We start from the raw sequence: 23811 nt of genomic DNA, 5'->3' as shown, positions 1-23811 counted from the left end.
AGACACCATGGCATAAGGTTAAGGCACTAGTTTGGAGTTGGACAGACTGGTTTTATCCTGCTCTGCCGCTTCCCCCACTGCCTCACGTTGGGCAGATTACTTGAACTCTGGACCTCAGTTTTCTTAACTGTATCATCAAAAGAATAGCATATATTTTTTTGCAGTGGTGTTGTGATGCTTACATGAGATAATGGATATACATATTTCTCCAATGTCAACAGATAGGAAATTTCTGCAAATGTTGCCTACTCCTTAGCCTTGACAATTTATAATGATGGACCTCTTGAAATTTCAGGCAGAAGGAGCTTCTCTTGAGGACATTTACATGATTGGAGTAAGTCTAGGAGCCCACATATCCGGCTTTGTTGGAAAGATGTACGATGGGCAGCTGGGGAGAATTACAGGTAAGGCTTCCTGTGGATGGACAGGGGGTCGGCGGCCTGGGCAGGGTGTTCATGGGGCAATGTGATGCTTGCAGGCTATTCAAGTCCTTGGGTTCGAAGCCAGCTCTTCTAATTATTTAACATGTCTGAGCATGTGTCCTCTTTTGCAAAAGGAAGATCATACACTAAAGTTGACCTCAAGTTATTATTTAATATAATATGTGCAAAGCACTTTGTAAGTTGTGTATACCATGAACAACATGGTAGTGACTTTATTTCTCTTATGGCTAGGAAAACAGCTATGTCCCACGGAGATTTGATCTGCGTGTCCCAAGCAGATAGCCTTCTTCCTTTCATTTAATCAAGAGTAGCTTGAACTACATACCTAAAATGTTTTTGTCCGCAAGGATAGCTGGAGTCTCATGATAGGAAAATGAGATGGGAATTTCGATGGTTGGGGCTTACTCTCCGAATATCAGCTTTCAGGCCAAAACTGAATGAAAACATTCAGCCACACAGCAGGTCAAATCTCAAACAAACCCATGCTGGGCTCTCTTGCCTAGTGCTCTAGTAACTTTCCACAGCTACAAATGAAGGACTGAGGGAGGCTTTCTCTTTCAGACTTAAGACCTCTTCAATTTATGTTTCCTAGAATCCATCCTTACATGGAGATAGTTATTTTAATTCTAGGGAACATGGAAGGTAGAAGGAGGAAGGGGAGAGGTCAATGATTCAAACCTACTACATTTGGTAGGTAAGCTTTTAGGGTTACAAGTCTGAATGTGCTACTGTACTTGACAGGTAGCCCTGGGTAAGTGATTCTCTCTCTCTCTCTCTCTCTCACACACACACACACACACACACACACACACACACCACATTGGCTGGTCCTTGAGGTCACATTCTTTTTTCCTAGCTGTTTTTTTCTCACTTTCACCCCAAAGGCCAAGTCTGCCCTCATCTTATTATTTACCTGTTTTCCTAGGAAAGCAAAGCTCCACTTATTATCTATCTATCTATCTATCTATCTATCTATCTATCTATCTATCTCTACTACTACTATGTTTTAGAAAACAATGTGTCTTTATTTTTAAAAAATTTCCTTATGGGTACAAAAGACTGATAGCTGGAATTTGCTTGTGTCCCTTAAGGGAGCACCTCTTCTGGCAGGTGGGACTTTTTCCAGTGATGTGTTTAGAAGCTGATCAGTTCTGCAAAAAAAAGAAAGGAAGGAAGGAAGGAAGGAAGGAAGGAAAAATGGCAGAAAGAAAGAAAAAGAAAGAAACAAGATTCCTGATTTGTAGCGTTTGCTGATTTCCATGGTATAAATACACCCACCATGGCTAATTTCAAGCTAAGAACCTGACGTCACTGACCACAAAGTTTAGGGAGAGAAGAGCAAAATCTGCTCCCCAGTGCTAGTCCTGCTGGGCTCCAGCCTACTGCTGCCTTACTCTGCTTACCTCCCAGTTTCCTCCTCAACCTCCCAGCAAACGTGTTCCATGATAAGTTTCAATGTGAATGCAATGTAACCTGCTCCCTGACCATGGAAATTCCCCCACCCAGCTTTCCTTCCACTCTCCCCACGAGACCCTGCGCTGTGGCCTGGACTCAGCCAGTGGCCCACTGCTGACTTTTCTGACTCCCCCAAGGTCTTTTGATTTCTTATTCTCTCTGAGTTCCTAGGTCAATCTCAGCTGTCCCCCAGAGCAGTTTCAGGGGTAAAGTGTTTCCCTTACCCACTCACCTCCCACTGCCTTGCCTGAGTGGGCTCACTGAATTGTGGGGTAGGAATTTGGCCTGTTACCCAAGGACACAATTCACTCCCACTTCCCAAGTATCAGACGGTTCTGCTTGTTAATAACCTAGGCCAGAATGGCTGCTACATCTCTTCTATGTCCCTTTCTTTCTCCTGTCCTTCCCTTTGCTTTTCTTCTCCAGACACATCTCCTGGTTTTACTTTTCATTAACTTCTTCAACAGAAGATGCAGAGGACGAATGGATTTTAAAATATTTCAAGTATCTACACCACTTGATAATACATTAAAGTTGACTCTCAAAGTTGTGTAAAAACCACCTTGGGGTGTTTGTTACAACGCTGGCTTGCTAAGTCAGACTCTCTGGGATTGGGGTCCAGGAGTCTGTACTTTTAACCACAAGAGGCAGGTCGTTTGAACACTACCTGCCGAGAAACACCTATGTCCAGTAAGGTTGCTGCTAGGCACCTGCAATGCGGCTAAAGCAGGTTTTTAGATGTGCTGTGAGTGCAGTATACACACTGGATTTCAAAGATTAAGTACAAAAAGAGAATATAAAAAAAATCTTAGAGTTTTCACATTGATTACATGTTGAGATGATAATATTTTGGATATATTGGGTTAAATAAACTGGGTTAAATAAAGTGCATTATTAAAATTAATTTTCCTTGTTTGTAAGTGCTGCTAGAAATTTTAAAATTATATGTCTGGCTCACATTATGTTGGATAGCACTGCCTCGGAGAGTTCTTGGTGACCTTGGGGATGAGAATATGAGGATCCTGAAACTGCATGCAAATGACGTCTGTCCAGGGGAGAGGTCCGGAGCTTTCAGCAAATTCTCTGGATCGCTATCTAGACACTTTTTTGGTGATCTCAGAGCAACAAGAAAGAGCTCCATTTTCTCATTTTGTTTCCATTCTATAATCTCAAAATATTCTGGATTCAGATCCAGAAGTCCTTTTGTAAGTCTTCAGAAGTAGCTATTAATTCGACTTCCATCTTGCAGATAAGGGAACTGAGGTTCAAAGAAGTAAAGGAACACGCCTGAGGTCACAGAGTTGGTTGGTGCTAGGTTTGGGGCTCTATGTCACATCTACTTACTCCAGTGGGCTCTGCCCACACAAAATACACAGCATTTTAGGGCATCTGCACTGTGGAAATTCCCTGCGGCCCCTCCCCCACCCTGCCATTTTTGGCTGACATTATAAACCGATCATTTGCTATCGCTTATCACTAAGGAGATCATATGTCCACATTTACTGTGACAGTCCCCATTTGTGCCTCGAGTGCAGGTATAATTATTAATAGTCCCTCATCACTCTCAAAATTGCCCTGGTTTGGACTTTGTACAGCAAGCTGGTTTGTCTGCTATGATCTGGAGGCTGCTGTACAACGGGCTCTCGCTGTTTCACTGTTCATTTTATTGCACAGGAAGTGGTGCTGTCTTCTGGGAGGAGGAGGAGGCTTCTCCAGCAAACTCTTCCCCAAGTCAGGAGTTTCTCTCGCTCTGTTGAGAGTATCCTGTGGACTTGGGTGCCTGGGTGTAGCTCCATTTCCTTCCACATTAGTTTTAGTTGGGAGCAGACAGAAGAATAAAAAAAGTTGGTGGGTGGGGGAAAGAGAAGGAGGTAAGGAAAGGTGCAGATAAAGATATGCCTCAAGGAAGCAAGAGTGTTTGGAGAGGAGAAATGGAGAGATTGAGGCTAGAACCAGGAAAGTTGAGGCAAAGATGCTGTCTCTTGGATTTCATCTCTAACACCCGGGAGATGTCATTTAAAATGACATTCATAGATAGTATCTTTAATATGTCCCTTGAAACCTTCTTCACTCCAGGTAGGATTCTAATAAGCAAGGCATATTCGAACCTCTCATGCTTTATTTTTGTTTTTAGTCTCAAGTTTTTATTTTGTGGTTACAGCATCATGGGATCTGCCGTCTTGTTTTTACAGCTGTTTCAGCATGATGGTGAGGAACGCCCAGCTAGCATTGATCAAGGGCAAAAGAATCAGTTCAGGCCTTTATGGGGTGGATCCATTTGTAGGAATTGACACCCACTTGAACTCCCACTTCGATACCTTCCCTGACACCTGACCTCACCTGTGAGTTTCACTCTTTCCTACCCAGCTTGCCAGACTCAGTGCAGTGAAACCAAGGGCTCAGCAGAGAGAGGTGATTGAATCATGAGGCTGTGGCTCTGGTTGTGACACTTGATCTTCCTGAACGTCAGCTCATTCTTCTGTAAAATGGGAATGATGACAGCTGCCCTGCCTCCCTCACCGGCGTGTGATGTGGAGCTTACGAACTAGTATAAATGAGTAAACATGGAAACTATAAAGGACTTTATTAATAACAGGAAGGAAAGGCTGAGGGAGGTTTCTGGATCATTTAAAATGGTATATGTAAGTATAGCATCCACTTTTTATATGCACCCTCAGGTGATTTTTCTTGAGGAACCAGTTTATCCCCACACCTCTGGTCCCCATATGTCTGTGCACTCTCTGCTGTTGAGCTCTGCACAAGACATACCTCCTGATGGAGTCTGGGTGTCATTCTCAGGGGGCACTGCCAGGGTAACCATGTCTACCCTGGGAAAATGCTACAGGGCTGTGGAAAGCAGCCTGACGAAGCAGGATGGGAATGAATGCTTGCCCACTCGAGGGTGCCCTGCAGCCTGTGAGCCATCCTTAAGAAAGAGATCAAAAGCCTGGCTGCAGGTGACTCATGGCGTGGGGTTGCCAAGCTGACTCTGTTTTCCTTCCAGGTCTCGACCCTGCGGGCCCTTTATTCAATGGAAAACCTCCAGAGGACAGATTAGATCCCAGTGATGCCCAGTTTGTTGATGTCATCCATTCCGACACTGACGGTAACATTCCCGTCCTTGTGTGTCAGTGATCTGCTGCTCCAGACTCCCACGGAGCCTTCCCCCGGGGGAACTGTCATGCAGGGGCAGGTCAAGTTCCTCCAGATTCCCTCTTTTCGTACGGGGCGGGGTACCAGACCCACAGAAATCTTTCAGGGAAGCTGGTTTAATAATGAGGCACCCAGGATCTCTTGCTGGAGTGAAGATGCTTTTCCCATTGTCTCTTTTTATTTTTGAAGTTATCATCTTGACCAATCAAGGACAGGCTGATTTTCACACCGTGTGGACAAATGTTTCCATACATACCACTGGACCTGGATGCATGATTTCCTGTTTTTATTGGTTCTTTCTCATTATTTCCTTAAGCTGAAAGTTATGTTCAAGTGTTGCATCTCTCTACACAGAGTGATTCTGAATTACCTATAGCTCTCCAGCTCTCTCTGGGTCTTCCTGGCCATTTCTGTCTTTCAGGGTGCTGATTTCATGTCTGGGATTGGGTACATGTCATGGGGTTTGGGGTGATATAGCTTCATATCTAGATATATGGGAGAAGAGCTGGAACAGAAACTCGGGGAGGGGCGAGGGGACAGAGAAGAGTGCTCTGTACACCCTTTTCATGATACAACCACCTAAGAAAACCCTTGACCACTTTTCTTGGGCACTCTGATGTAGTGTCAGCAATTGTTTGCCTTAGGATAAATGTCTCCATGAAACAGCTATATTCTTGCTGTGTAGTTTGCAAAGTATTACCTTACTTAAGTGCAGTACCTCACTGCCATTTTAATGCTTGATGGAATAGAGCAATTTATGTTTTATTCTTGGAGAGAAAGTGTATTTTGAAGGAAAGAGTATAAGCTTTGTAGTCAGGGAGAAGTGGACTCAAAACCCATATTATGTTTTTTCTAGTGGTGCCTTGTTTATTCCTTAAACCCCCTGAGCCAAGTCAGTATTTTCATCTGTGAGTTACTTCATCTGAATTTCCCTATGGTTACTTTGTAGACATTGTGAAATTAGAAGGTGTGTAAAACACCTAGATAGTATCATGCCCATGGACACATGTAGGTTCTCGATATGTAATACTTATTGAGATAAAACGATGCACTATATATGTATGCGTATATTATCTTTCTAATCAAGCATTTTACTGATTATTTGGGGTTACAAGGTTAAAGAGAATAAGCAATTACTAAATCTATCTATAGTTCTTTAGGTCCCCATTTTCTAGAAGACTATCCAATGTTTTTACCACTCTGGATCCCAAATTTTTAAAGATCATTTTCTACTGAGTAGACATTCATTTTTCCCTGTTTCTTATTCATTAAAGATGTACACAAATGCAAATAGAGGCTCAGGAAGCACCTGGAAATTAGAGGGTTCCAGCCAAATGTAAAGAAGAAACATACCATTTTATCAACCCTGCAGTGAATGAGTGACCAAACTCTCTTATGTCTTTAGAAATATTGGAAATAGATTCTATTACCATCTTCATAGTCTCCTAGTTGGAGACTAACTAGCTAACTAACTAGGTGGGTAACTTTGGGCAAAATATTTAAATAGAAATAATAATAATACTACAACCCCCGCCCATAGCTTGCAGGCAAGTGAGCTATGAGATGTGAAAAGTTCAAAGCAGTATAAAGCATAGTGCATTCTCTTTTAGCACTGGGCTACAAGGAACCATTAGGAAACATAGACTTCTACCCAAATGGAGGATTGGATCAACCTGGTTGCCCCAAAACAATATTGGGAGGTAAGTGCAGAAAAAATTCTATTTTATAAAATAATGGCTTAAAAAAGGCATATTTAAAAAATATTATTCTATGTGGGGTAGTATTTAATAGAAAACAAATTTTCTAAGAAGATAAAGGTGGTATAAATATAAATTACAAATTGTTATGTAAGTATACTACTTTTAAAAACCATAAACATATGATTAAGAGGTATTATGAATTATTTCTCTCTCTTGCAAAGGTATTTCTTTGACCTAGAAATTCCACATCTGGAAATCTTTCCTAGAGAAATAATGGAAAATATAGACAAAAATTAGAGTGCAAAGATATTCAACACAGTGTTGTGTATAATAGTTAACTTTTTAGAAATAATTTCAATGTCCAACATAGGAAAATTACTAAATGAAAATGGTACACCCACCCAAAGAAATATAATTATTAAAAATTATTTGCAGAGATTATTGAAAATACTTACAATATGCTGTCAAATGAAAAAGGCATAGAACTATACAGTATGATCCCGACTTATTTTTTAAATGTATATTTGTATATGTGTGAGTATAAAAAAAAAAGACTAACCATTTAACCATAAATGCTCCAACAGATTATATTGGACTTCTAGGTGATTTTCTATCATTATTTCCTAGTATTTTGTGTTTTCTAAATGAGCACATATTACTTTTATAGTGAGAAAAAACTCACAAAAACAAAATGAGGAGTTGGAGGACAGGATAAAAGTGGGGTGGTAGAATAAAAAAACCCATCCCTGAGTGCTCTAAATCTATGTTTCACCATTGCCAGAGGAAGTTAAACAATTACAGAAATGACTCTAGAAAAAGATGATCTTGTTACAAAATGATAGCTGTATATGGCCCCACGGGAATGACATAGTGTTTAAAAATGATTCCGATGAAATGGCATAAATAGGGCCAACCATATGGTATCACAAATGGTGAGTGTTCAAACCCTGTCCTGTGTGACACAGTGTAATTACAGCCATAAGCAGTCAGAGGTAACGTGCTCTGCTTATAAAAGACATCATCTGTATCATGACTAACGTCGTTGTTTTTGCAAGTGGAAGATCCAGGAATAATAAGTAAATATTGGCTTGTTAGAGTTCACTCTGGTCCAGCTTGAGCCCACATCAGCACCGTGCTTCCCCTTAATTCCCCCAGTTTATTTCTCTTTGTCCTTCACTGGTCTTTTCTATGGGAGTAAGTGGACTCTGGAGAAAGAGGAAACATTGACGTGACTCTTGCACCCGGGGCCTCTCCAAACCACTAGCTCACAGGCATAGCTCCTCTTTTCATGGGGTTCATTCACTGTTTCCTATTCAGATCCTTACCTCCATTGATTACTCATCTTTGGGACCCAGTCCCCTTTTCTGAGTGACTTCACCATCTGACCCATCAACCTTCCGACAAGCTCTCTGATATTCTGTGCTGCCATGCTCTATCACCTCCAACTTTTCTGATACCCATCTCTGTGCCCCGTCAGACTCCTCTGTCACCGTCACACTACGTTTGAGGCCTCTTCTCAGCTCTCCTTGCCCATCCATGGCTTCCAGCGCTGTCTCCTTGTGTTCAGCCCTGCTCACTTCACCCCACCGCTTGGCTGCCCTCATGAGCGCCCTGCGCACCTCCAGGTCCTTAGGTCTCTGCCACGTCAGCCCCATCTTTGCTGGGGAACATTCTGGAAAAGCCATGGCACCTCTTCAATGGAGTACAAAGTCAGGCAAGCTTGCTAACTTCTCCATAGTCCACAATAATGCCAGAGAATCCTCTTGGTTATGTCTCACTGACTCCCTACGATCACTCCTCATGCTTCTATTTCAAACATACCCTTACTTATAACCCTTCATCTCTTAGACGTGAGCGAGATGGGACTTTTGCACCTAGTTCAAGGTCCTACCTGAGAAATACATCTTATCTATTCTCATCTTAGTTCACAAGGTTGGTCTTGATATTCATATTCCCTCCTGACCTAGGGTGGAGGCATCCACCATCCTTTTTCAAAGCTATCTCCTCTGCTTGCCCTCTTTGGGGATCTTCTTATACCAGTTGCTCCCCGATGTCTACTTTCTGTGATGTTTTTTACTAGTTTAATCATGCTTGTCTTCTGGTGAAAACCTCAGGGGAATCTTTGAATACCGTTGAGTTTTTCTTCTCCTGTTCACCGATAAAGGAAGGACATAGGTCACATCCTGATTCTACCATATAATAGCTGTATGACCTTGGTCAAGTCATTTAACCTCTCTGAGTCTCAGTGTCCTGCTAGGTCCAATGGAGATACCCATGCCTGTCCTCTTCTTTTCTCCTGCTACTTGCTGGCATGAATCCTGATCTATGGGGGTTTTATCAGAATTAAATGGAATCAAATATACTGAAGCTGTTAATACAGTGCTTGACATATAGGAGACATGATAAATTGTGTTTGTAGGGGTCTGTGTGCATACAATATGTGACAGACGTACTGTTATTAAGTGCTATAACAGGTCTATTCTTTAATCATTCCTTTTACCACCCAGGAGCACAGTATTTTAAGTGTGACCACCAGAGGTCTGTGTACCTGTATCTCTCTTCCCTGAGAGAGAACTGTACTATCACAGCATATCCCTGTGACTCCTACCGGGATTATAGGAATGGCAAATGTGTCAGCTGCGGCATACCACAAAAGGAGTCCTGTCCAATTCTGGGTAAGTCCAACAAGCAGTTTCACCTCTGATTAACAACGTACTAATTTTTGGTAGGCATACCAGCACCACCTTCCTGTCTAAACATGGGCCTGAACATTGTGTGTTTTTAAAAAATATATTTAGTCAACTTTTTCTAGCCAGTTTGTTCTGTGAGGTACTCTGGGATCTCCTAATAATAAACAGTGTTAGAAAAGCAATCTGTATAGGATTTCATCCAGAAGGTCATACATCGTCCCTGGACATTCTATTTTAGCATGGAAAAGAAGGCTCCAGAAGAGTTGCCAAGCCCATCCAAGGCACTGTTGCCTTATGTAGCCTGTTCCCATGGCGACAGGAACACCTTACACACACCTTTCTGCGGGGGGTGGGGCGCAGTGAGCCCCGAGCCCCTCCTACCAAATGAGCCGTGCAGAGCAATCCCTCCCAACAAGTTGTGTCTCTAATGCCCTCACGCCACACTCTGGCTCTTGTCCACGTAAGGGGGTGGGGTTGGTGATAGATACTGTGGAGGATGCTTGGATATATGCTAAGCATTGATAGAAATATTCCAGGTAGTGAGAACTTTGAAACTGGATAGTCATGAGAATTTTCTAATTGTTCTCAAAGGAAAAACCCAAGTTACCATCAGTGCATGCTATAGACAAGGGCTTCTCAACCTTGATTGTGCGTTAGAATTACCTAAGGAACTTTTACAAAATACTGATGCCTGGTGGTCCCACCCCAGATCAATTAAATCAGAAGGCAGAGGCCTTTCTCTGGGAGTGGGGACAGAGGAGAGAGAGTGCTCCCACTGATGGTCCTCAGCCTCATTCCTGCAGGCACACATCACATGAAGGACGACATTCACCTGCCTGGTGACAGTCACGTGGCAAACCCAGGCTCTGTGCAATTTAGGGGCTTGATTGTAGTTCAAGAAAGCACGTTGTTTTGCAAGAATGATGCTATTCCAGGTATAAATCTGAATTTGTTTTAACCTATAAAATGAATGTGTTACTGAAAAATATCAGCACTATTTTTAGTGCTCCCCACTCCCTACCCCTGCTGCTGAGAACCAGGGATGGGTGATGTAATGTTGGTAGAAAAGGGGAAAAGCCACTCTAGGGTCTTTTTGCACACCCCAGCTTTTAATAGAGTAGTGAGCAGGGTGTGGTGGCTGCTGGGCAGGCACTGCCCTGGTGGGCGACAGGGAGGTGATCTCAGCGGTGATGGCTGTCAAACTTGCTGTTCTCGCTACCTCCCCAGCTGCTTTTATGTTTATATAATACATGTTAATGTTATACTTTTCCAATCTGTTTTATAGGCTATTATGCTGATCATTGGAAAGACTATTTAAGGGAGAAATCTCCTCCTATGACTAAAGCATTTTTTGACACAGCTGAAGAGAAACCGTTCTGCAGTGAGTGGTGAATGTGGTTTTTTGCTTTTTCCCGACCCTTATACTGTTGGAATGGCTGAGTCTCAGCTTCCTGACTACTTCTTGGCAAATGAAGGCCATGGTGAGGCATTGACTTTGGAGCTGGAAGGACCTAGGTGGAATCCTGACTCTACTACATAATAGCTGTGTGACCTCGGTCATGACATTAACCTCTGTCAGTCTCAATGTCCTGCTAGGTGAAATTGGGATAATAATACCTATCGCCTGGGTTATAAGGATTAAAATCTCAACAAATCATAGCTGTTAATTTCACTGGATGGCCATGTTAATCACTAAGTTCTTCTAGAAAATTGCTTAATTCCCAAGAGACATGAGCTTGGGGCTAGGAAAAATAAGGTGTCAGCCACATTTGTGGGTCAGTTCCAGCTCCAAAGCAACTATGATGACCTTTCAAAGACATCGAGAGACTGGGTATTCCAGATGAGAGCTAAATGGGCCAACAGATAATAAGATGCCCTGGGAAGCAAGTAGGATATTTCCTGGGTAGATGTATGTCTTGCAATCATGTCTCCTTTTTCACCTTTCTCGGGAGCAACTCTTATAAAAGAGGTTGCAGATTACTGCGTTTCCCTCATTCTTTGGTGCCATGTGTGGCAGCCCAGGGTTTGGTGTCTGCCGGGTCCAAATGGGGCAAGCCCCTGAGTAATAACGGGCCATGACATGGCAACTCCAGGGCTTACCTTACTTCTTTGTGAGATGGCCACTTTCTCCCTGAGCCTCTTTTCCCTTCTCTGCAAGTTTGACCAAGAGATAACAAATCTGAATATCATGGTGGAATTCCCATCTTCCCAAAGCATCCTCGACCTTGGAGAGCAAAAGACTAGAGAGGAAGAAGAGCTCCTTGAACGCATCATGCACTCTCATTTATTCAATAGGAATTTATTGGGTGCCTATAAGATGTTACTGCTGAGATTACAAAGAAGAAGAATCATCAATCCCCAGCTATTGTTGTAGTATATTTAGTTTTATCTTTTTTCTGTAACTCCATAAGACATTATTCAGGCAATATTTGTTTAGATGTATCCATGAATTTACCACTTTTTTGACTATCTTTTCCTTGCATTTTGTAAATACAGTAGAGTGCTGAGTAATGATTGGAGAATCCTAGAGCGTGATGAGAACTCCAAGAGGTAGACCTGACTTAGTCTGAGGGTCAGTGAAGGCCTCCCGGAGGAAGTGATATTAAGTTGAAACCTGATGGATGAGTTGGCAAAGGGGGCAAAGTAAGAGTGTCCAAATGAGAGGAAGGCTCAGGAACAAGAGGGAAATTGGCAATGTAGGCAGTGCCAGTGGTGTGGCATGACTGGGGAAGGGATGAGGGAGGCTGGATAGGCTGGTGGACAGGGCCCAGGTTATGGAAGACCTTGTCACCTGTGGAGGGTCTCTGCATGGCTGCCTGGTTGGTTTATTTTAACACATTTTTTGCGGGAAACGAGTAAACTCGTCATATCGCTTTTTATACCAAAGCGCGGGAGACGAGAATAACACATATTTTGCACCTTTTTTTAAACTAAAACACTGAAAGTTTCATAGAAAAATATCAAATAGATCGAAAGATATGAATATTTTACGGAAAGTCTAATTTTGGCGAGAAAATGTCAAAAAAGCCCCACGTTACTACGCGATTTGGCGGGAAAATGCCCGCTTACAAATTAAAATGGGCAGGATTTGAAGTGAACCAGTCACACTCAGCCATAGGCCATGAGACCTCAGACACTAAGGTGGGAACACTGGTTTAACCATGCCTAAACATGGCGACTGGATACCATTGACCTCTGCTGTCACTCAAGCCATCTTTAACAAAGAGAATAGAAAGGAATGTTAGAAAATTCTGCCCTGGATCTTTGCAGAGAAACTAGAGAGGAAGAGAAAAAGAGACTCAGTTATTAGGGAGGCTGGGATTTCAGGAACTGACCTTTTAAGGGAACAGTTGGGAGTACCTCGCTCTTACCATGTTCTCTCCTGGTTTTTCAGTATATCATTACTTTGTGGATATTATAACTTGGAACAAGAACGTAAGAAGAGGGTCCATTACAATCAAATTGAGAGACAAAGCTGGAAGCACCACAGAATCCAAAATCAATCAGTAAGTTGTGTTGGGATAGTTTGCAGTTTTCTATTTCCCTTTTTGCTCAGAGAAATTAAATTCCAAATACCTATTTTCTTTTTTATATGTCTGTACTTTTCTTTGTTATACAAAGGATATAAGGGGATATTTTGTTTAATTGCTTCCTGTAGCTCTTGATTTCCCAAGTTCTTTACAAATGGAATCTGTGCAAGGATTTCCCTCCCCCCCTTTCTTCCCTTTTTTCTCCCTTCCTCCTTTCTCTCTCCCCCTCTTTCTTTTCTCCTTCTCCTTTCTTTGCTTAAGCATTTAATTACAAAAGTCATCCTGTTTGCTATAAAGGATTTAAACAGTAAAGAAGTGTGTACAAAAAAAGTGCAAATCCTTGCCCACCTCAACAAACCCACTCTCACAGGCACCCACCCCATATATATGTTTCTATTCTGTTATGACTCATAATATACATATATATATTTTTTAACTCAGAAGATGTAATTTGTAATAGAAAATTGGAAACACCCTAAAAGTCCCACAATGAGGAAATGGTTAATTTAGATATTCTCATACAATAGAATACTCTATACACTGAGGTTATTTATAAAACATATTAAATGAAACACTTATAATATGCTAAATGAAAAACTTCAGGATATCAAATTATATAAAATATAAAACTCAACAATGTACTATCTATATATAAAGTTTTAGCTCAACAATGTAAAAAAAATTAAAATGAAACAGAAACATACCAAAGTATTAGACTGCCCTTTAGACGGTGTAAATGAGTGTGTTTTTTAGCTTGTCTTTACTTTTCAATTTTTTATGACGTTGTATGTATTACACGCATGTGCATATTTACATATATTGTTTAAAAATAGTTAATTAATAATTTTTTCATCTATTACTTTTACAATTGGGAAAAAAAACACAACCAAAAACTCTTTAAGCAAAGGAATTTGAGTCTCATTTTATTTACTTACTCAGGAATTGTTTCTTGGGTCCTATTGTCTACTAGGCATTTGGGTTGTCTTTTGGCCTCACCTATAGAGGACCAAGTAGAATGTCATCTGAAACTGGCAATCTCCTTATGAGTTCACTGTGCAGATAAATAGAGAAAGTGTGAGTGGGTCAGTTAGAGGTGACTTTTTAAAATGCATCTTTGGATCATAGTGAAAACAGCCTTTCTTTATTGAAGTAAGCACGTTACACAAATTAGCTAATGCAATTCTCATTAAAACCCTGTGAGGTAGTATTATCATCTCTATTTTATATATGAGAAAACTGAGGCTCAGAGAGGTCAAGTAATTGGCCAATCTCACACAGCTGATCAGGGCAAGTTAGGTGAAATCATAGGCAGGTCTGTACAAACCCAAAGCCCATAGTTTTAATCACTACATTATATTCCTCCCACTAAGCTGTATTGCTCCTTCCACCCCACCACACTTGAGTTTTGTGAGTAGTGGTTTTTTGTGGTTTTTTTTAATGTTCTTCATTGATCTGTTTCAGCAACCTCACTATCCCCAAACTCACAGTAGGGCAGCATTTTCAGGGATGGCACCAGCAGGGAGCACATCTTGAGGAACCAGCCTCCGGTAGTTAATGAGCTGTGACCTTCAGTGAGGAAGCTAGGCAGAGACCTCATCTGGAGATTGTAAGAAATAGCAGCAGAGATCGTGCAGTTACATATCGTGAGGAGTGTTCACCTAGCAAAATTTGAGTATTTGTGCCAATAATTGATTACATATTTGCTTTACATGTCTTAGAAGTTTTAATTTTACATAGTAAATTTCTTCCGAATAGGAACTCCTAAATTTGGAGGGTTTTTTAATCTTGATTAGGATAGAAACCTTAATGAACATCTTTATTTTAGTCGTGTTTAGTCGTTCTCATTTTAGTTATGTTTGTGAAAAAGTCACCATCAATCAGAGGATATATGAGTATGGGAAAAAAAGTAATTGTTCTATTACTTGGGAGGTTATGGCTACTTTTTTCTTCAAGGTAAACTTTAACATTTTAGTATTATTTTTACAATTTAAGATAAAAGAAATGACATTAGAGTATGTACCTTGAGTTTATCCAGCCTTAAGATTATGGGTACAAATGAAGTCATATTCAAGATTATTACCTGCCTGATGACTCCTCTCCCTATCCCATGTGTTAGATGCCTTTCTTTTCTTTAACTTTTTAAAAAAAAATTAAAATATAATTCACATACTATAATATTCATCCTTTAAAAGTTTATAATTCAGTGGTTTTTAGAATATTAAAAAAATGTGCAACTGTCATCACTGTCTAATTCCAGAACATTTTTATCATCTTAAAAAGAAACCCCATACCATTCCTCCTCCCCAGCTTTGGGCAACCAGTAATCTACTTTCTGCCTCTATGGATTTACCTATTCTGGACATGTCGTATAAATGGAATTATACAATATGGGGCCTTTGGGGTCTGGCTTTTCTGTTTCATGTAATATTTTCAAGATTCATCTATGTTGTAGCGTGTATCAGTACTTCATTCCTTTTTATGTTTGAATAATAATTATATGTGTATTGCTGGATCATAAGGTAGTTCTACTTTTAATTTTTTGAGGAGCCTCCATACTGTTTGCCGTAGCAATTGTACCATTTTAAGTTCCCACTAACAGTGCACAAAGGTTCCATTTTTTTCATATCCTTGTCAACACTTGTTATTTTCTGTTTGTTTGTTTTTTGTTGTTGTTGTTGTTCTTTTTTGTAGTAGCCATCCTAATAGGTGTGAAGTGATTCCATATTCTTTTGAACATCTCCATCATTCTTTGAGCACTGCCTTCCTTTTTGGCACATGAGTTCTCCCACGATCACTTTGCACTTTCCCTGCCTTAGCCCCGGAATCTACCACTTCTCTGGGGAGCCCTGGGTTTTTTTTAGTGAAGATGGTATTTAGAAACCAAAATCTGGGTACCTTTCAAATGAGTTTTATTTGTGACACTTCTACTCTCCGCAGGACTTACATATAATTCCAGTGACGCTGGGTGACAGACAACCCCCCATCCCTACCTCCAATCTAAGGACTCATTTCTAGAACAAGCCTCCTGTTCCTGAATGCAGTGGTGCTCCTCATTTCTCCATGGCCTAGTGTCCCAGCTTCCCAGCTGAGCCTTCCTAGTGGACATACCTTAGGCTCGATTTGGGATTCCAGCTGGAGGAAATAACTCTGCACACCTGGAGAAAAGCACTGGATCCTGGGATTTAGCTATTTGAAGGTTTCTTTTGAGAAGCAGGACTGAAAACATACATGCTTAAGCACAACTTCTAAATAAGTATCTAGTGTGGCTAAAAATATATGTATGAAGTTGAATGGAAAGACCAGAACTTTGAACTCACCCAGAACTGGATTTGGGTCCCCTGCACTACGACAGATAAGCCCTGTTACCTGAGTGAGCTTAAGCTCTGCGGGCATTTGTTTCCTTGCCTATGAAAGGAAGATGATAACACTCACCTTGCGGAAGTGTTTAGGGGACTGGAGACACATGCCAAGAGTTGAGGACGCTGCCTGGCACATCGTAGGCACAGCAGGCAGCCCACACCTCTGTAATGTCACTGCATTTCTGCAGTCCGGGGGTTAGCAGCTTCACTCACGCAGTGCTTGTGGGTCAAACGGCTGCCTGCTTACGAGTGATGTGTAGGCTTCAACACTGTTTTCTTTCATTAGCAATCCATATCCATTTAGAAGTCTTATTTCTTTCTTCTAGTGAACCTGCAACATTTCAGAAATACCACCAAGTGAGTCTGCTTGCAAGATTTAATCAAGATCTGGATAAAGTGGCAGCCATTTCTCTGATGTTCTCTACAGGATCTGTAGTAGGTCCGAAGTACAAGCTCAGGATTCTCCGTATGAAATTAAGGTCTCTTGTCCATCCAGAGAGGTGAGCCATAGGCAGGGTTTGACAAGCCACTGTTTTGCAAAGAGGTTGTTGGTTCTTGTCCAGTCTGCTTGGTCTAATTTATAACTGGACTTCATCAATCACAATAAAGAAAGTGAGGGGATTTCCAAATACAGACTTGATAAAAACAAGTAGCCTGGGGCAGCCAGGTGGCTCAGTTGGTTGGACTGCCGGCTCTGAGCAGCGGGGTTGCTGGTTTGATTCCCTCATGGCCGGTTGGCTGCTCTCCACAACTGGATTGAGGACAATGTGCTGCCGCTGAGCTTCTGGAGGGGCAGCCGGATGGCTCATGGTTAAGAGTGCGAGCTCTTGACAACAGGGCTGCAGGTTTGGATCCCCCTTGGGATGGTGGGCTGCGCCCCCTGCAGCTAAAGATTAGGGACAGCAACTGGACTTGGAGCTGAGCTGCACCTTCCATGGCTGGATTGAGCGACGGCAACTTGGGGCTGGTGGGCCCTGGGCCCTGGAGAAACACACTGTTCCCCAATATTCCCCAATAAAATTTATTAAAAACAACAGCAACAACAACAACAACAAATGTAGCCTAGTAATCCAAGAAAATTTTACTGGAAGATTTTACTGGTATGCATTTAAAGATAAATGGCCCAATAATCCAAAGAAATAATGTCGTTATATATTTAGAGTTATACAATTCCTCCCTAAGCACTCTACCTGTACTGCTTTGCAAGTTAATAATTTGCTATAGAAAAGAAAGCGTCATGTAATTTGGAAAACTGATAGAACAGAGCCTAGTATTAAAAAAGGTACAGAAAAATTGTAATAGTTTATTCCAGTGATACAGAATGAAAGTACCATATCGATGTTAAATCTGATAACTGCATTGAGAATATCCTTATTTCTAGAAAATACACACCAAAGTATTAAGGGGTAAATGACCTCTTCTCAACCAGTTCCAAAAAAAAACCAACAACAAAAAAACAGTGTGTGTTGTGTGTGTGTGTGTAGACAGAGAAAAAGAGGAGGAGGAAGAAAAGGCCGTGATGGGATGTATGTTTTGTTACTAATGCCACGCCAACATTTAATCTATGCCACTTCTAGCATTTGATCTGTGGACGGAGAGACACAGGAAATGATGTGAGCAGTTCATACTTTATGAATTCCTTTTTCATGAAAGTTTAGGGTACCCTAAAACATTTAATAATACAAGTTTCTTCTAAGAGGATAGTCATTACATCTTAAAACTGTGGGACTTTTTAATATGTATTTTTTCTGATTATCAAAGGAACATATGTTCATTTCATACAATCTGCAAAGTTAAAGAAAGTATTAAAAAGCAGAGAAATATCACCCATAATGTTGTTATTCAGAGCTAACCACTGTTAATATTTTTGGTTATTTCTTTCTCATCTTTCTATTACTGTTTTGAAACCTAGTGGAAGTTATGTGGCAAATAAATTTTACATCCTGCTTTCTTGTGGTTGTTGATGTTGCTTTGCTTATTTATCATACATATTTTCCTATAACATTAGAAATAATTGCTAAATAATTTTATATCCTAAGGATATAATACAATTTACTTTATTACAATAGGGTCTTTTTATTATTTGATTGACAAGAGTATTTTGTCTTATTTTTACAGGCCCCAGTTGTGTCGGTATGATCTTGTGCTAATGGAAAACACTGAAACAGTCTTCCAACCAATTCTTTGCCCAAAATTGCAAATGTAACTGTTGTCAGTACATATGGGCACCAGCAACATGAAGAATGCTATGGCAGGTTGTTTTAAAGCTTCGCCTTACCTTTTCCTCAAGGCACAAAAAGTATGGAATAACCAGGGTTTTTTGTCTAGTAGTGTCCTATGGATGTCATGTTGCACAATGTCAAATGGCCTCGGATTTTAGAACAGTCCTGTAAAGGGGGCCCCTAAGTAGGGCAAGTCAGAAATAGCCAGGCTCTGGCTGCATCCTGAGGCCTTGTTTGTTCTGCCCTGTGATTCTGCTGCCGGCGGGAGGACCAGCACCTTCAAGGGAAGGAGTGGCTGGAGCCCTCACTTTGGACTGGATCCCACATTCCCTGTGCCAGATTCCTCCACGTCCCTGCGTGTACGAGGACGTGGAGACTGACCTACCTCACCGGGCTGTTGTGTGGGTCTGGGAGGCACGTCTGTGAAAGGTTCTTCAAAATCCCATGGGTACCACATCCGTGAGTGGTTTGATAAATGTGAATATGCTTTTATTTATTTTGATATTGCTTATCTAATGTACAGTAAAAGAGCTTCTCCTTACCAACACTAGCTTCTCTCTTGGTCTGTTTGTTCTGGGAAGGCAAGAAAGCCACACCCCTGGCTTCCCATCTTCTTTAAAGTGGGGAAAATGTTTATTTTTTCCTTGTTACTAACATAATCCATGATTACTGAAGGAAATTTAGAAAATGCATAGAGGAAAAATGGACATATACTATCCACAATCCCACCTGTTAGAGGTAATTAACGTTAACCTTTTGGAACGATGCTAAATGACTCGTGTTGCTAACATGTGAATTCAAAGCATAAACCGGTTTGTTCTTAGAGCCTTGGAAGCTTCCAGTTTGAGGAATTCTTAGGCTTCCCTAGGAATGTGTGACTATGTGTGAACCATGAATCTAGAATGACAGCAGCAGCCAAGTCAAGAGGCCCCAGAGGGCCAAGGTCAGAGAGGCCAGAACCAAAGAAGCCAGATGTGAAGATAGAGCCAAAGGGGTGGGACCACACATCCCACAGCTGTGGCCTCTGCACCAAGGTTCCTGAGATTCCTGAGTGTCCCAGGCCTGGTAACCTCATCCTCATCCAAGTGACTCTCCTTCAACTGCTTGCTGTGAGAACAGCCCTGATTTTAAAGAAATGGACTTTCTATTTCATAAATTATAGAATTCTGCAAATATATTCCTGTGTGGTCCTGCACTTGGATTAGCACAGTCACTTCTTTGTTCCCTTTCCTTTGCCTGGTAGGCAGTAAATCAAAATAACAGCAAGAACATGCCAGAAATTAGCATTTCTGTCATTTACAAACTCCTTGGGCCAGTGGGTCTCCCTCAGCTTTTGCTCTTGGTGTCTCCTAGCGTGATACCTTGCTCCCTCTGGGATGACTGGATGGATGAACAAATGGAAGAATGAATGGGTAAATGAATGAGGGAAGAAAGGAAAGAGTGGAGATGAATTTCAATGAGTTTCCTGTAACAGCGATTAGGAGAAATGAAGGCAGTTACAGGTGTGGCCACTCTCTTTTCAGAATCTTTCTCCCAAGGCCCCTGGAACTTTGGGCTCTGCTCTTGCTATCTTTTCCTCTCCTTCCCTCTCTTTGTCAGTGTATCTGTCTGAATCCCAAATCCAAGATCCCTCTTCACCATTATCACCATTATCTCGAGCATGTGGATCTTAGCTCGATCGGCACCTTTTCAGGGCAGTCTTCTTGGGCCTCATTTCCCATCTAGTACACTGGACCTCTCCTTTGTAGTACTTTTCAGTTGTATTGTTTTACATTTATTTGCAGGATTATTTGATGCCTGTGTTCTCCACTAGACTGCTCTGCAAGGCAGGAGCTATGTGAATAGTGTGCCTGCATTCAGGAAATATTTATTAAGTGAACACCTTGTGTTATCCTGTGAGCCTTGTGGAACCAAGTTCAGTTGTAAGTAAAGACTTCCCCTCCCCCAGCCATAGCCCATTTGCCCCAAAGCGCCCACCCTCCTCTGCCTTCCTTCTCCCCCAGGCACCTCTGTCATTATTGTCTCCATTGTCTCTGGAGGCCCATGCCCACTTCCCAGGTATCTTGGGAAAAGAGAGGTTTGCTCTTTTTTTTTTTTTTTTTTTTTTTTCACTATTCTTGGAACCTTCCAATGCTCCGGACACCATTCGGAGCAAGCCCACCTGTCCTGAAGCCTGGGAGACTTTGCTCTCCCCCATTCCTCCATTTCAGCACCTTGGTTAAAACCCTCCAGGACCCGCTATCATTCCTAGATGACTCCAAGCTGTGGTTAAAAGATCACCTTGTTTGCTTTTCCATGACTCCGTTCCACCACCCCCTTTGCCACCAACTCTGTATGTGCTTCCATTACTGCTTTTATTTTGCCATATTGTAATATGTTTCTGTGTCTGTACCCCTTCCGAGACTGTGGGTGCCTCAAGAGCAGCTGCTGCTTCTTCGTCCTTGCTGCCCTAGCACCTAGCACGATGCCAGGCACAAAGCAGGTGCTCACTATATGTCTGTGGAACAGAATGGAGTGGATTCATCCTTAGGGCGTGAGGGAGTCACCTCCACTGATGCAGACATCAACACACTTAACTGTGTGATTTCCAAAACCCTAAACTTCGGACCTCCCATCTATGGGCGCCTGCCCCATGCTCTCAGTCCTATAAAACCCTATCTTAGCCAAGGAAACTGGATGCCAGCAACAGAAATCCACTCGTTCTAACCCAGATTTTATTAAAAAGATTACTTGTAGAAATCCAGGAAGAGCCAAACCCTCAGAGCCAAACTCAGTAAGGACAGGAATGGGGACAGAGCTGAGCCTTCAGCAGCAAGAGTTCCTGGGCTTTTATTAATCCTAGTGCTCGGCAATGAGTCTCTCTGACTCAGCTTGGCTCTCTCCACAGGGCAGTTATGGACCATTGGGGTCCTTGGGACCACTGGGTCCCCAGCTACTCACTCATTAGGTGGCCCAATTCCAAAGTCCAGGGAGGAGAACAAGCCCTGGGATCCTCCTCTTGGGGAAGGTGGCCATCCTGTTCCAATTAGTTAAGTGGAGTGGGGTGGGGAAGCAAGTAGGTCTTCAAAGCTACTCCTTTCAATTGCTCTATGCAGAACTGATTAAGCCAGAGAAGGAGGTAGACTGCCATTGACAAAGAGCCATGGTGAGTGCCTGGCTAATTCACTCTCACTGGAACCTCTTACCTTTTCTTCCCTCTCACTTCCCTGAGCCATTTGCACTCATGCTTCCTGGTCTAGCGTGTGTCGCTGGTGAGGTTTGCAGCTGTCCTTTGTCAGGCTGCCTTGGCATGTGCTGTAAATGAATGGCCCTGATGGAGGCTGGTGCAGAGCACTGGCTGGTTAGAGTTGGCTCTGCAGGTGCTGGCTTGAGGGCCACGAGAATCGGGGAGACTGAAATTAGAGGGAGGTGGGTTGGGAGTGCGGAGCCCAGTCCAGGGCTTCTTACCCAAGCAAACAAGTTGAGCAGGAGGAGTCAGAACAGTAGTCTAAGGGGGAAAGTCAGGCACAGCGAGTAGAAGCTTGGGTAGTGAGCCTATGGGAGATTCGGTTTGCACCTCCTAAAACTCTGTCAACGGTCCCTTATCACCTTGTGGTGGCTGAATCCCCCAGCCTTCAGGTCTCCCTGCTGATTTTTCCATGGGCTCTGACACTGAGTACTGGTTCTTTTCTAACAGTCTTTCTTGGGCTCTCAGACCCCATTTCTCATCCAACATCCTTGAGTGAGCCATTTGGTTCTCTTTCAGTGGTTCCACTGTTTCCTAAGCTGATTTTTGATTTTAGTCTTTCCTCTCACAAAGGTAGTGGAGGGTAAGAGACTAGATTCTGGTGTTTGCTGTTGTGTGACTTCTGTTGACTTAACTCTTCCTAAGGTTCCATTTCCTGAACTGTAAAGTGGTGGCTGTTAAGAGTCCCTGCTTCATGAAGGCCAGGCAAATTGGTTATTATGTGGAATAAATACATTCATGTGTATAAAACGCTTACAGAGGGGTCTGGAATGTATTATGCACTCAATGTCAGCTGCTGTTACTTCCCCCCTTGTGGTCTCCTTAGAAGACCATCCCCCCTCCCTTCATTTCAACTCTCTCCTTTAGACAGATGACCTCCAAATCTTACTGTTCCCCTGCTTGTTGAGAGGCAGTACAGGGCAGAGGAAAGAGCATGGGCTCAGGAGGGGCACACAAGGGCTTGAGTCCTGTTCAGCACTCACAGCTGTGGACTTAGCAAAGTGACTTCATCTGAACACCTGCTTATCTACCCATCTATAAGTGGAATCATGGTACTTGCTTCTCTGGAGTGGAATAAGCTTTGCCATGTTTATTTCCTCCATGGCACTTATCATGTTCTATAATTATTTCTCATTCCATGCTGTTCCCTAACCAAAGGGAAAGTAAAGTCCTGAGACTAGGAGCCTTGCCTTCTTGTTCACTACCCTGTTCCTTGCCCCAGCACACTCCTGGCATGGACTCAATAACATTAGTTTCTCATTCCCTTTCCTCCTGTATTCCTTTGATGTCTCAAAATCAACATGTACCAAACCAACTAGTCATTTCTTCACTAGACCTGACCTATTCATTGAACAAATATTTATTAAGTGCCAATTGTAAGCCAGGCACAGGGCTAAGGGTTGGAACAGACAAAAGACAGATGAGACATTGTCTCATTTATGGAAATGTTCATGTCTACTGGGGAGATGAATAATGACATGGGGTATAGTATTTGCAATAATAGGAACAGAGATGCTTCACAGGGAGCCCCAAGCACAGAGAAGGACCAACCTTTCCTACTATGGGAGCTTGAGAAGGCTTCTTAGAGGAAGTGACAATTGCTCTGGGTGTTGATGAAAGAGTAGGAATTTTCCAGGCAGAGAAGATTGCCAGATGCAGGGAAGAGTGTCATTAGAGGCATGCACTGATATGGTGCATGTGCAGCGGGAATGGAGGGTTTGAAGGCAGAGAAAGAGAATGGAGGGTTGAGACCACTTCCCTCCATTTTTTAAAATGAAAAATTCCAAACATACAGAAATAGAGAAAATGGTACAAAATCCACCTCCACGTGCCCATCATCCAGCTTAACAATTATCAATTCAACAGACAATCTTGTTTTATTTATGTCCCTCCCCACAAACTCCCATTTTATTATTTTGGTGCAAATCCCAGACATTAAATCATTTCATTCATAAATACTTAAGTATTTTGGAAAGATAAAGTGTATCATTTTTTATTCTTACAAATGAGTCAGTGTCTATTCTAACACTGTA

At 42.1% G+C, this 23811-nt stretch overlaps 1 protein-coding gene across 6 annotated transcripts in view; it reads left to right on the top strand.

Moving 5' to 3' along the window:
- Window positions 1-19729, top strand: part of LIPH (lipase H) — a 37055-nt gene extending 17326 nt beyond the window's left edge. For 4 of the 6 annotated variants that reach the window (XM_074329003.1, XM_074328998.1, XM_019735843.2 and 1 more), the window contains 8 exons: window positions 296-404; window positions 4903-5004; window positions 6662-6751; window positions 9259-9426; window positions 10727-10822; window positions 12836-12947; window positions 16657-16830; window positions 18449-19729. In XM_074329003.1, the coding sequence (XP_074185104.1) occupies window positions 296-404; window positions 4903-5004; window positions 6662-6751; window positions 9259-9426; window positions 10727-10822; window positions 12836-12947; window positions 16657-16830; window positions 18449-18536 (939 nt within the window). In that variant the 3' untranslated portion in view covers window positions 18537-19729. The remainder of the gene's footprint in view (window positions 1-295; window positions 405-4902; window positions 5005-6661; window positions 6752-9258; window positions 9427-10726; window positions 10823-12835; window positions 12948-16656; window positions 16831-18448) is intronic. The other 2 variants (XM_074328992.1, XM_074329016.1) reach the window with 1 other exon arrangement.
- Window positions 19730-23811: the final 4082 nt, after the last annotated feature.

The sequence above is a fragment of the Rhinolophus sinicus genome, linkage group LG01, assembly GCF_036562045.2.
Source record: "Rhinolophus sinicus isolate RSC01 linkage group LG01, ASM3656204v1, whole genome shotgun sequence".
NCBI classification, from domain to species: domain Eukaryota; kingdom Metazoa; phylum Chordata; class Mammalia; order Chiroptera; family Rhinolophidae; genus Rhinolophus; species Rhinolophus sinicus.
This window is presented reverse-complemented; position numbering and strand designations above follow the sequence as displayed.